The sequence below is a fragment of the Candoia aspera genome, chromosome 8, assembly GCF_035149785.1.
Source record: "Candoia aspera isolate rCanAsp1 chromosome 8, rCanAsp1.hap2, whole genome shotgun sequence".
In the NCBI taxonomy this organism is placed as follows: Eukaryota; Metazoa; Chordata; class Lepidosauria; order Squamata; family Boidae; genus Candoia; species Candoia aspera.
The window spans coordinates 2,176,570-2,189,926 of NC_086160.1; the positions used below are offsets into that span (position 1 = coordinate 2,176,570).

The following is a 13,357-nucleotide window of genomic DNA, read 5'->3' on the forward strand; positions in this document are numbered from 1 at the left end:
AACTACTGGCCTATCTTTGGGCCTGAATGTATAGGGGTTCCCCTTTTAAGGCCTGGAAAATATTTCAAGTTCCTCCAGGGTCAAAAGGCTGAGAAAGGCTGGATTAGAGTGACAGGTAGACAGCAGCAAAACCGCCTAACACTTTGCTGCCATCTGGTGGCTCTCTTGCAGCCCCGACCTGATTCCATCTGCTCCTGCTTGAGGGGACACCTCAACCCCACCTTCACTGCCATTCCTCCCTGGGAAGCCTGGGCACCGGTTCGAGTCTGCTGCACAGTTGTAGCCACTGCTTTTTCTCTGAGCCAGATTGGGCTGGGGGCTCCACCTGAGACATTTGTCTTGGGCTCTGGAAGTCTCTGCTTACCCTCTTGCCAAAATGTCTTTGGAACAGCTGTGGATTGTCTTCAGAATGAGGTTGAGATGGAATGCATTTGTCCATATACAGCAGTTGCCAAGAGCCTTGATGACATCTGACTATACAAAGTAAACAAATAGAATTCAAATGAAACTGCTTTTGTATTAATAAGAACATTAAAACCTGACAATTTTACAGAAGTATTTAAGACACACTCATGGATAACTTCAGCAAAGGATCGTTACCTTGTCGTGGTGCTGGAGCTTGAGCACCGCAATGATGCCATGAGCTAAACCATGAAGGGACACCCAAGACGGGAAGGTCATGACAGAGAGGTCAGACTAAATGAGATCCCTGGGGAAAGCGATGGCAACCCACCCCAGTATTCTTACCATGAAAACTAAATGGATCAGTACAGCCAGAGATATGTCGGTATACCATCGTAAGATGAGACCCCCAGGTCGGAAGATGGTCAAAATGCTACTGGGGAGGAACAGAGGATGAGCTCAACTAGCCCCAGACGTGATGACGCAGCTAGCTCAAAGCCAAAAGGACGGCTAGCGGCCGACGGTGCTGGTGGTGAATGGCGAATCCGATGTTCTAAGGATCTCAACGATAGAATGATCTCAATTTGAATTCAGGGCAAGCCATCTAACATCACAGTGATCCAAATATACTCCCCAACCACAGATGCTGAAGAAGCTGAAGTAGAGCAGTTCTATGTGGATCTGCAGCACCTACTGCACAACAGACTTAAAAGAGATGTTATTTTCATCACAGGAGACTGGAATGCTAAGGTGGGCAGTCAAATGACACCTGGAATTACAGGTAAGCATGGCCTGGGAGAACAAAATGAAGCAGGACATAGGCTGATAGAATTTTGCCAAGGCAACTCACTCTGCATAACAAACACTCTCTTCCAACAACCTAAGAGACGGCTTTATACATGGACTTCCCCAGATGGCAACACCGAAATCTGACTGACTACATCCTTTGCAGCCAAAGGTGGCGGACATCTATACAGTCAGTAAAAACAAGACCTGGAGCTGACTGTAGTTCAGATCACGAACTTCTTGCACATTTAGGATCAGACTAAAGAGATTAGGGAAGACTCACAGATCAGCTAGATATGAGCTCACTAATATTCCTAAGGAATATGCAGTGGAGGTGAAGAATAGATTTAAGGGACTGGACTTAGTAGATAGGGTCCCGGAAGAACTCTGGACAGAAGTTGGCAGCATTGTTCAGGAGGCAGCAACAAAATACATCCCAAAGAAAGAGAAAACCAAGAAGGCAAAATGGCTGTCTGCTGAGACACTAGAAGTAGCCCAAGAAAGAAGGAAAGCAAAAGGCAACAGTGATAGGGGGAGATATGCCCAATTAAATGCAAAATTCCAGAGGTTAGCCAGAAGAGATAAGGAATTATTTTTAAACAAGCAATGTGCGGAAGTGGAAGAAGACAATAGAATAGGAAGGACAAGAGACCTCTTCCAGAAAATTAGAAACATCAGAGGTAAATTCCAGGCCAAAATGGGTACGATCAAAAACAAAGATGGCAAGGACCTAACAGAAGAAGAAGAGATCAAGAAAAGGTGGCAAGAATATACAGAAGACCTGTCTAGGAAGGATAACAATATCGGAGATAGCTTTGACGGTGTGGTCAGTGGGCTAGAGCCAGACATCCTGAAGAGTGAGGTTGAGTGGGCCTTAAGAAGCATTGCTAATAACAAGGCGGCAGGAGACGATGGCATCCCAGCTGAACTGTTCAAAATCTTGCAAGATGATGCTGTCAAGGTAATGCATGCTATATGCCAGCAAATTTGGAAAACACAAGAATGGCCATCAGATTGGAAAAAATCAACTTATATCCCCATACCAAAAAAGGGAAACACTAAAGAATGTTCAAACTATCGAACAGTGGCACTCATTTCACATGCCAGTAAGGTAATGCTCAAGATCCTGCAAGGTAGACTTCAGCAGTTCATGGAGCGAGAATTGCCAGATGTACAAGCTGGGTTTAGAAAAGGCAGAGGAACTAGAGACCAAATTGCCAATATCCGCTGGATAATGGAAAAAGCCAGGGAGTTTCAGAAAAACATCTATTTCTGTTTTATTGACTATTCTAAAGCCTTTGACTGTGTGGACCATAACAAATTGTGGGAAGTTCTTCGTGGTATGGGGATACCAAGTCATCTTGTATGCCTCCTGAAGAATCTGTATAACGACCAAGTAGCAACAGTAAGAACAGACCACGGAACAACAGACTGGTTTAAGATTGGGAAAGGAGTACGGCAGGGCTGTATACTCTCACCCTACCTATTCAACTTGTACGCAGAACACATCATGTGACATGCTGGGCTTGAGGAATCCAAGGCTGAAGTTAAAATCTCTGGAAGAAACATTAACAATCTCAGATATGCAGATGATACCACTCTGATGGCTGAAAGCGAAGAGGAACTGAGGAGCCTTGTGATGAAGGTGAAAGAAGAAAGTGCAAAAGCTGGCTTGCAGCTAAACCTCAAAAAACCCAAGATTATGGCAACCAGCTTGATTGATAACTGGCAAATAGAGGGAGAAAATGTAGAAGCAGTGAAAGACTTTGTATTTCTAGATGCGAAGATTACTGCAGATGCTGACTGCAGTCAGGAAATCAGAAGACATTTAATCCTTGGGAGAAGAGCAATGACAAATCTCGATAAAATAGTTAAGAGCAGAGACATCACACTGACAACAAAGGTCCGCATAGTTAAAGCAATGGTGTTCCCCGTAGTAACATATGGCTGCGAGAGCTGGACCATAAGGAAGGCTGAGCGAAGGAAGATAGATGCTTTTGAACTGTGGTGTTGGAGGAAAATTCTGAGAGTGCCTTGGACTGCCAGAAGGTCAAACCAGTCCATCCTCCAGGAAATAAAGCCAGACTGCTCACTGGAGGGAATGATATTAAAGGCCAAACTGAAATACTTTGGCCACATAATGAGAAGACAGGACACCCTGGAGAAGATGCTGATGCTAGGGAGAGTGGAGGGCAAAAGGAAGAGGGGCTGACCGAGGGCAAGGTGGATGGATGATATTCTAGAGGTGACGGACTCGTCCCTGGGGGAGCTGGGGGTGGCGACGACCAACAGGAAGCTCTGGCATGGGCTGGTCCATGACGTCACAAAGAGTCGGAAGCGACTAAACGAATAAACAACAACATGGATAACCAGAACTGATCATCAAAGTAAAATCTGTTCATTCATTCACTTAACATTTCAGGGCTACTGTACTCTCAATTAGTCATAAAAGAAACAGAAAGTTAAAAACAATGTAAACTACTGAACAATATGCATTATACTGGCACTGAGCAAGAAGGATAGTTGCCAGCATCTAACATCCTCCAAATGCTTTCTTGCAGAGCCACATTTTTCGTTCTTTACAGAAAGTCATTAGGGTGGGATGCCATCATTGAGAAGGCCTTGCTGCAGGGTCCCTTATCTGCCAGATGAGGAATGTCAAGCTGTGGCCCAAAATGGAAGATCCTGTTCAAAGCCTATCCTATATTCAATCGCTTTCCCTGGAAATAACCAATTTCTTGGATTGCTATAAATAAATGTTGCCTATGGTTCCTGGTAATGGAAAACAAGCTAAGCTGTGGTTTCCTGGAAATACTTTCACAGGCAAACATTTTTTTCTTTTCTCACCATCTGACTGTGTAGTACTTCCATTTTATTTTAATTTATTTTAATTATTATTGTACTTTGGCCAGTATGGAAGTAGCTCAGTCTTTCATATAAATTGTGCACAGTGGTTTGGAATGAAATTGATTTTCCATGATGGGACTGCATCCCACTCATCAGTCTTGGCTGTAGCTCATCCTTGATGGAGATTGTGGAATTGGTTGCTGACTGCTTTGCCAGATTCTTTCCAGCTTTGAAATTGATTGGAGAAGATTGAATAAGTCCTCTTGAGTAAAATAAAACAGAAAATCAATGATATTCACCTTTCCCAGTCCATGTTGCTTCATCTGTTTCTAAAGACTTAATAGTTAATTGGTAGCCTGTTAAGAAGATTACTTTCTTTACAATTAAGGACTTCAACTTTTTCTTTTTTCTTTTTGGTAGAAGGCCAGAATTTATGAGCATTAGAGAAAAAATGGACTCATCTGGGGAAAGGAAGGAAAGAAGGAAGGACATACAAATAAGAAAGCAGAGCTTGAGAATTAAAATGGAGCTTATAACTAGGAATGGGTGAAATGGTTTGTGTTCCAAGATGGAACAAAGAGAATTGGTTTAGCTGAAATAGTGTCCATGCTGCTTACCTTTCCTTCATTATGCACTGGTAGGTGTACGTGAGGAGGAAAGTCTGCTACAGGTTGTAGGCATAAGTGAATCCTTCTTTATACCATATGGCCAAGGAGGTGAGGTGGGCCAAGAACTGCTGACAACTAAGATCTGGGCAAGCTGAACTGAAATGAGCAGGAATAAATTTAACAGGGAGAAATGCAAAGTTCTCCATCTGGGTGGGCAAAACGTAAGGCACAAGTCTAGATGGGAAAAATCTAACTTGGCAGTAGTAAATGTAGATACGATGGGAGCCTTCGAATATAAAATAAATGGGTTAAAATCACAAAGGAGGAGGTTTAGGCTAGACAACTTCCTGACTGTATGAGCTGTCGAGCTGCCACATGAAGTGATGAATTCTCCTTTGCTGGAGATCTTCAGATGGAGGCTGGGTGGCCATCTGCCAGAGATGCTGTAGTGGATCTTGCACACAGCAGGGGTTGGACTAGATGGAGTCTAAGGGCCCTTCCAACTCTAGGTTTCAGTGACAAATAGTGGAGCCCACGAGGTAGCTAGGGAGCCATAAGGTATGAACATTTGCAGAAGGGATCACATTCTGTGATCCAGGATCATCAGAGTCATTCCTGAAAAAGCTGCCATCTGAAATTACTTCCACACCTGTATGAAAGACAGACAGAAAACTCGGTAAGAAGCAGATCAAGCTTAGGCTTATCTGACACCTGAATCCATAGGATCACGTAATGTAGTGGAGCTCCATAAACCATCTGTCTGAAAAGTGCTCGAGCAAGAGATGGTACAGAATGCCATGGACCCAGTGGGAGTGGCAGCTTATCCCAGGTTAGTCTCAGCCCTTGAGCCTGTCTACAAACAGCCTTAGCTCTGACAATGCCAGACGGTGATTCTACCTTTTCTTTTTTCTTTTTAAATATAAGGCCATGAGTGACATTCAAGTCAACTTGGAAGTCTGAGGAAGGAAAAGCCGTGTCGGCTCAACTGAAAACTGGAGTTGTGCACCAAGTGAGACTAGGCTGAAGCTTCATAACAAAGCAGGCAGGTAAGCAGAGCGGGTTCTTGTCTAAAGATCCCTGCAGGGAGGTAGACAGAGGAAAAAGAATGTCACCTGGACCAGACAAAGACATCAAAGAGCCTGAGCAAATGGATCCCATCGAAGGAGATCAAAGGGCCTGAAACAAAGGAAAAACCCCACCCTAATTCCATCAACAAAGCAAGGACTTTAGGGGATAAAAGGGGTCCAAAGCCCGCCCACTCCTGGAGTTGTTTTTTGGATCCAGACTTGGCAGCTTCTGTCCCTCTTGCTAGAGCCTGGTAGCCTAATTGGGAGGATGTGGTGAAGTGTGGATGAGCATGCATGTGTGTGTGTGTGTGTGTGTGTGTGTGTGTGTGAAGAGCAATTGTACCTTGCAGCCAGTCAAGTTTTGCTGTTAAATTCACTGGGTCTCTGTGTATTCCAAAGAACCTGTTGTGCCTCAGTGTTCGGTTGAAAGTTATTCGTGTGTGTCCCTAATTACTTCCCGGCTGTTGACCAGGGCTGTGTGTCTTGTCTGCTCAAGCCGCACCTCTCTGGAAAACCAGGTGGAAAGCAAGGGGTGGGTGACAAGATCCATGTGCCTCAACAGGCTGTGAGTCTGTGAGTGATCAACTGTAAGCTGAACCTGGGAGCAGCTTGCTTGTGTTGTGTGTAACAACCACCTTCCTGGACTGTTTGAGTACTGGAACCATTGATGTGCTGGCAAATCCATGTGACCCAAGAGTGATGGTGAGCATTGACAGCACCTCTGCCTTCTGGAGAGATCTCGTGGTTTCAAAGAAGATTTAGACTTAGAGAACACACACAGTGTGAATCAGTTGGAACCAGGACTCTGACTTCCATTGTGTGTGTTTGTGTGTGGTGTGTGTATTCTCTTTGGCAACCATCTCAACCCTTACTGCAAGCAGGTGAGTGATAAGACATCTGCAAGTGTAAAAATGGCAGAATAGACCCATTCTGTGGTACACATGCCCGCTACTGAGTTGGGCAGCCAATGTGCGTATTTCACTAGAGCCATTAAAACTGCTTTCCAGAAGCAAGATTGGTGGAGCACTTCATTTTCCTGAACCTCAGAGCTGGCTCCTGTGAGACGAGACTGAAGCTGCCATGATCTAAAGATGGAGCAGGCACGGTAGGCAGAGAGGACAAAAGCCAGGAAACTTGTCTAAAAGATCCCTTCAGGGAGGTAGACAAGAAGGAAGCGAGTCATTAAGGAAACAAAGGAAAAATGTCACCTGAACCAGACAAAGGAAGCTGGGCCTGAGCACATGGAAAACCACCACCCCAATCCCATCAACAGCTACCAAACTTGTGAAATCAACAAAGCAAGGACTTCTGGGGATAAAAGGAGTCTCAAAGCCTGCCCACTCTTTGGACCCAGACTTGGCGGCTTCCGTCCCTCTAGCTAGTGCCTGGCAGCTTAGTTGGATGTGGGTAAGTGTGGATGAGCGTGTGTGTGCGTGTGAGAAAGAGCAATGCACCTTGCAACCAGTAAAGTTTTGCTGTTACTTTAAATTCACTGGGTCTCTGTGTATTTCAAAGAGTCTGTTGTGCCTCAGTGTTTGGTTGAAAGTTATTTGTGTGTGTCCCTAATTACTTCCTGGCTGTTGACCAGGGCTCTGTGTCTTGTCTGCTCAAGCCGCACCTCTCTGGAAAACCCAGGTGGAAAGCAAGGGGGGCTGACAAGATCCGCCTGCCTCAACAGGCTGTGAGTGTGTGAGTGATTGACCATAAGCCGAACCTGGGAGTGTGTGTGGGTAACACTCCCTGCTTTATCTCCTGATCACCAGCATCCACAGTCCACCAAACTTCAAATTCACAAACTGCCAATGGTGATGCTACAACCTGCACCTATTTTTGTGACTGTAGTACTACAAACCAGGGAGAAAAGACCCTTTTCTTTTTTTTTAGTTCCCCATGGTGGAACATTTGAAACATTCCAAATTTTTGTTCTGTTGTAATTTACATCTCTAATTTTAAATCATTGGGCACTTGATGAACATAGTTACATGCTATCAAATGATTCTGGCTACTACAACCTCTAGGACTGTATCTTTGACATTCCTTTTTTTCATCTTTAGAGGGAAAGAATCTCAGGTTCTTCGAAACTCAGTTTTTGCAATGAAAAGGTAATCGTTACATGAAGGTACATCATCAGGCGAAAGCACTGATCAAATAGAGGGCACAAAGCGGATCTAGCCAGGGCTCCAAACTTTCTTGGCAGTGAATCCAACAGATATTCTGTCTTCCCCATGGCATACCTCAATAAACTGGAAGGACCTTTACTCTGGCACAAAGTCCTGTCTTCCCTTCAGCCATCCCAGAGGACTGATAATAGAAAACTTCCTACTTGGAGCAGCAATGCCCTTGTGCTTTGGATATGCAGAAACAACTGAGCATGTGCTTCTCCAGTACTTGTACCACCGAGACTCATCTTACCATTGCTACATACAGTAAATACCAAGGGCACACAGGACAATTTGATAGCACCCTGTTGTTTCAGATGCTAACACTGCTACAACATGCAACCTTGCCAAGTTTTGCGCAGAAGTGCTCAACATTTCTTGGGTGATAACTGTTGGGTTTGAAGAAGAGCAGTAAGAAGGATCAGAGGACTAGAAATTCAATCTTATGAAATGACACTTAAGGAATTGAGAATGGTTAGTCTTCAGAACTGTTAAAAAGACATCATGCAGAAGGTCAAGACCTGTTTTCTCTCCTTCCACAGTTCAGGACAGGGGACTGTGGACTTAAGGCACAGGAAGAGAGATGCTGGTTCAGTCTTAGAAAAAAATTCCTCATAGTCAGATCAGCTGAACCATGAAACCAAGGTCCCCTTCACTGGAAGTTTTCAAGGGGACTTTCGAGCAGCAGTTTGGATTCCTTGGCCCTTCCAGCTCCATCTTTCTACAGTCAGGACCAGAAATATTGGAACAAGGATAACTGTTTTGGCATTTGGCCTCTGCACACCACCACATTGAAGTTGGAAGGAAATACACCCAGACGGGAGCAAACTGTCATTCAAGGGGTTTGACAAAAGTGGGGCACTAACCATTCAGGGCGTACAGCCAGTGGCATACACCCCCCCCGCCCCCCCGCCATCATTGGTGGCTCATAAGTAAGGGAACAAACCTGTTGGCATTTCTTTGTTTTTGCCTGACCAAGCCACTAGGTTACCATGGTAATTGAGTACTTTCTTAAGTATCGGCAGGGTGAAGAGGTTGAACTTAATTGTCCTCAGTTTGGGTATTAAAAGTTGCATTGCCTGGGGGAGGGCAGCTTGCCTGGGCTTGTTTAGTTTTGCTTTTGCAGCCTCTCAGCTCAGTCCTCTCTGAGCGCGTGTGAATGCACAGCTTATAAAATATGTTTTTGTGCTTTCTGTAAATACATTTATTTTTATAGAAATGCCTGGTGTGGGTGATTTTTCTGATCTCTCGGGCCAAACGCTTTTAAGCACACTCTGACAAAACCAACATCATTACAAACGTAAGGATCGCCTTTAACACCTGGATGAAAATCCTTTGCAGTCAATGACTGCCTGAAGTCTGGAACCCATGGACATGGCCCAGTGCTGAGTTTCCTCCCTCGAGATGCTTTGCCAGGCCTTTACTGCAGCTGCCTTCAGCTGCGGCTTGTTTGTGGGTCTTTCTGCCTTCAGCCTTGTCTTCAGTAAGTGAACAGCATGCTCTGTTGGGTTGAGATCAGGTGACTGACTTGGCCATTGAAGAACATCCCACTTCTTTGCCTTGAGAAACCCTTGGGTAGCTTTTGCTGTACGTTTTGGGTCATTATCCATCCGCAATATGAAGCAGCGTCCTATCAGTTTGGCAGCATGTGGCTGAATCTGAGCAGAAAGTATAGCCCTGTACACTTCAGAATTCATCCTGCTGCTTTGATCAGCAGGCAGGTCATCAGTGAACAGCAGTGACCCAGTTCCATTGGCAGCCATGCATGCCCATGCCGTGACACTGCCTCCACCATGTTTGACAAAAGATGTGGTATGCTTTGGATCATGAGCTGTTCCTTTCCTTCTCCATACTCTTCTCTTCCCATCATTCTGGTGCAAGTAAATCTTGGTTTCATCAGTCCAAAGAATCTTATTCCAGAACTGGGCAGGCTTTTTTAGGTGTTTGCTGGCCACGTCTAATCTGGCCTTTCCGTTCTTGAGCGTTACCAATGGTTTGCACCTTGTTGTGAAGCCTCTGTATTTACATTCATAAAGCCATCTCTTGACTGTAGATGTTGACAATGACATGCCTACCTCAACAGCATTCTTGACCTGGCTAGATGTTGTGAAAGGGTTCCTCTTCACCATGAGCAGAATTCTGTGGTCATCCACTTTAGTTGTCTTCAGTGGTCTTCCAGGCCTTTTGCTGTTGCTGAGCTTGCCAGTTAATTCCTTCTTTTTCAGGATGTTCCAAACTGTTGTATTAGCCGCTCCCAAATGTTTTTGCTGTCTGTCTGATGGGTTTAGTTTGTTTTCTCAGCCTAATGATGGCCTCCTTCACTCACATGGACACCTCTTTGGTCCTCATGTTGAGGGTTCCAGTGAACAGCTACCAAATGCAAATGGAACACTCAGAACCACCCCCAGCCCTTTTATCTGCTTGATTGGTCATGGGGTACCCAGGAAACAGGCCACACCTGGCCATGCAGCTGCTTGTCAGCCATTCGTTCCCTTACTTATGAGCCACCAACAATGGGTGTGTGTGTATGCCACTGGCTGTACGCCCTGAATGGTTAGTGTCCCACTTTTGTCAAACCCCTTGAATGACAGCTGAAAGTCCTGACTTCCCTCCCATCTGGGTTTGTTTCCTTTCAACTTCAATGTGGTGGTGTGCAGAGGCCAAATGCCCAAACAGGTATCCTTGTTCCAATATGTTTGGTCCTGACTGTATATTCTAAAGCAATATAGCAGATCTATGTTGAGAACATGGATTTCCTAAACAATTATTTGTTTTCACTGGGCTTGGGTTGATCTTTGTAATGACAAATTCAGAGCACAATAATGATTTATTTTATTTTAATAGTTATAGTGAAAAAATTATTTTTTATGATTAATGCAAGTTTTCTTACATCAACATCTTTCTCTTCATGAAAAATGTGTATTTAAAGCTGATCTAGAAGCTTTCCTTTCCCAAACAAATCATGATCAAATATTCTCATTTGTGCAAAAAGCTAACAAACGTCAATCGGGAAAAAATGCCTTGACATTAATCTGCAAGCTTTAAATTCTAAAAGAATGGCAAAGTACATCAATACCCCACATCTTCGTCGTCAAAATAACTGCAAATCTGCACAGGAAATACCAAAAACTTTATTATGGATGTACCACACCGTTTTCTCTTGAGGGAAATCTGAGGCCAGAGCTTGGTGGATTACAGGCAAGCCCATATACAGTAGCTGCACATCACAATTCAGTTTTGTGGATCACAACAAGCCTTCTTCTTATGAGTACAGAAATGTTCTGCAAGTAGAAAAAATGAGAGTTCTCTCATGCTGTACAAGACCATGTGAATGTGTGTCTTACATATTAAAAATAAGGAACCAAATCAGTTTGAGTTCTTCTATTCCAATCTGCAAACTCTGGAATGTTCAGCACACAAAGGATTTTTAAACTCCAAATATAATTTAAGTGCTTTTCATGTGCAAACTGTTAGACTAAAGCTTTTCAACAGTATTGTAATTACAGATATAAACACCGCCCGCAAAGCTAGTAGAATATGCTATAGGACCCATTATACATTTGCTAAATTTTCAGAAAAAAGAAATGCTCTATTTCACTCCAGTAGTCTCTCCTGATGAGGTTCTCCTGGCTGAAGGCTTTTATTTGTAGGAAATAGACCACTCTTTGACAGAGGCATCGTGTGATGTTGTTACCAAGGTGTGCTCGTCCAGCCATGCCAAGCCACTAATGTGATGTAACCTGTGTGCATCTGGCAAAGGGAAGACGAGAGAGAAACGTGAGTAGTTACAGACAGTCCTGTCCAATTGCTTAGAGGCATTCTGAAAAAGGTTCAGCACAAATATGTCTTTCGGTCTGCCTATGCCTGCACTTGCTTCCTTGGCTAATACTGTTTGCTCGTCTTGCACATCGCTGCTGCAAAATGTTTGGTCTGGCGCTGAATTCCCTTCCCAAGGCTCTCACGGTTCTTCTCTTCTGAGATTCAACAGCCTGCATGCTCTCCTTAAACACCAATTTTCATGGAAAGAGCAGGGATTTAATTTGTCAGAAGGCAGATTCCAAATGAATGTTAGGGAAAAAATTCCTAACAGTAACTGCTGTTTAATAGTTGCCTCATAAAGATGGTGGGCACTCTTTCACGGCTGTCTTGAAGCAGAGACTACGTGGCATCTATCATGGATGCCTTAAGAAGGAGGGATGGTCTAAATGGCCCCTTTGGAGTCTCAAGATTCTACAATTCTACTGGGAGAAGAAACAGCGAAGATAAGTAATCATGGCCTGGGCACTCTCTTACACAAACAACTGATTTAGAATTCCCAATTGCCTCTGTGGCAGATTTTATTTTCAAACCTAGAATTTCTCCTGAGAACTTTACTTTTGTCTATCAAATTAACATCTACATGAAACCACTGGGTGGGGGTTGTCATCAGTTGTACATCTCCAACTGTACATCTCCATTCCAGGTGAACTGAGTGATGCTGTGGATGTTCTTTTGCAGTGCCTGGAGGCTGTGGGGGTCTGGATGGGGAGCAACAGGTTACAACTGAACCCTGGTAAGACGAAGTGGCTGTGGGTGCGGGGCTCTTTTGTATCTGGGTTTACCATCTTTGGACCTAGATGGGGTTACACTGCCCCAGACGGACCTGGTGCTAATCTGGGGGTCCTCCTGGACTCCCGACTCCTGCTTGAGAGCTGGTGGCTAGGAAGGCCTTTGCTCAACTTCACGTTGTGCACCAGTTGCATCGTTTCCTGGGTCAGGAAGCCCTTCTCTCAGTCACTCATGCCCTGGTCGTCTCCCGTACAGACTACTGCAATGTGCTCTGCATGGGGCTACCCTTGAAGAGTACCTGGAAGCTCCAACTGATGCAGAATGTGGCCACGCAGGCAGTTGTAACAGAGCTGTGCATGTAACACCTCTGCTGCATGAACTGCACTGGGTGCCAATTTGCTTCCAGGTCCAATTCAGGGTGTTGGTTGTGACCTGTAAACCCCTTCATGGCATGAGCCCAGGTGACCTGAGGAACCGTCTCGTCCCAGTTACATCAACCTGTCCCACCCAGTCTGGCAAGGAAGGCATGTTACAGACCCCGTCGGCTACAGAATTTTGGCTGGTGAGGTTGAGGAGGAGAGCCTTTCCTGCCGTTGCCCCCGCCCTGTGGAACATCTTGCCCCCGGAGGTGAGGTTGGCCCTGCTCTTCTGGCCTTCCAGAGGAGCGTCAAGACCTGGGTCTGCCAACTAGCCTCAGGGTCCAAGAGTGGTATGCAACCTGGGGGTGGCTGGTGGCTTAAGGACGCGCTCTCCGCCTTTTTAACTTTGTACATTTTTGTAAGGATTTTTATGGTGTTCTTTTTTTACTTATAAGCCACTCAGAGTCACTTATATAGTGAGATGGATGGCATATAAATTTGATAAATAAATATAATGTAGCCCAGCTAAATAATGTAGACTGTCACACCTTCTTTTCAATCTAGTCCAGCATTACTTCCAT

General features: G+C 44.6%; 1 protein-coding gene across 1 annotated transcript in view; it reads right to left on the bottom strand.

Moving 5' to 3' along the window:
- Positions 1 to 10,978: 10,978 nt before the first annotated feature.
- Positions 10,979 to 13,357, bottom strand: part of WDR1 (WD repeat domain 1) — a 34,753-nt gene continuing 32,374 nt past the window's right edge. Inside the window, exon 15 of the mRNA XM_063309619.1 lies at positions 10,979 to 11,619. Within this exon, the coding sequence (XP_063165689.1) occupies positions 11,510 to 11,619 (110 nt within the window). The 3' untranslated portion in view covers positions 10,979 to 11,509. The remainder of the gene's footprint in view (positions 11,620 to 13,357) is intronic.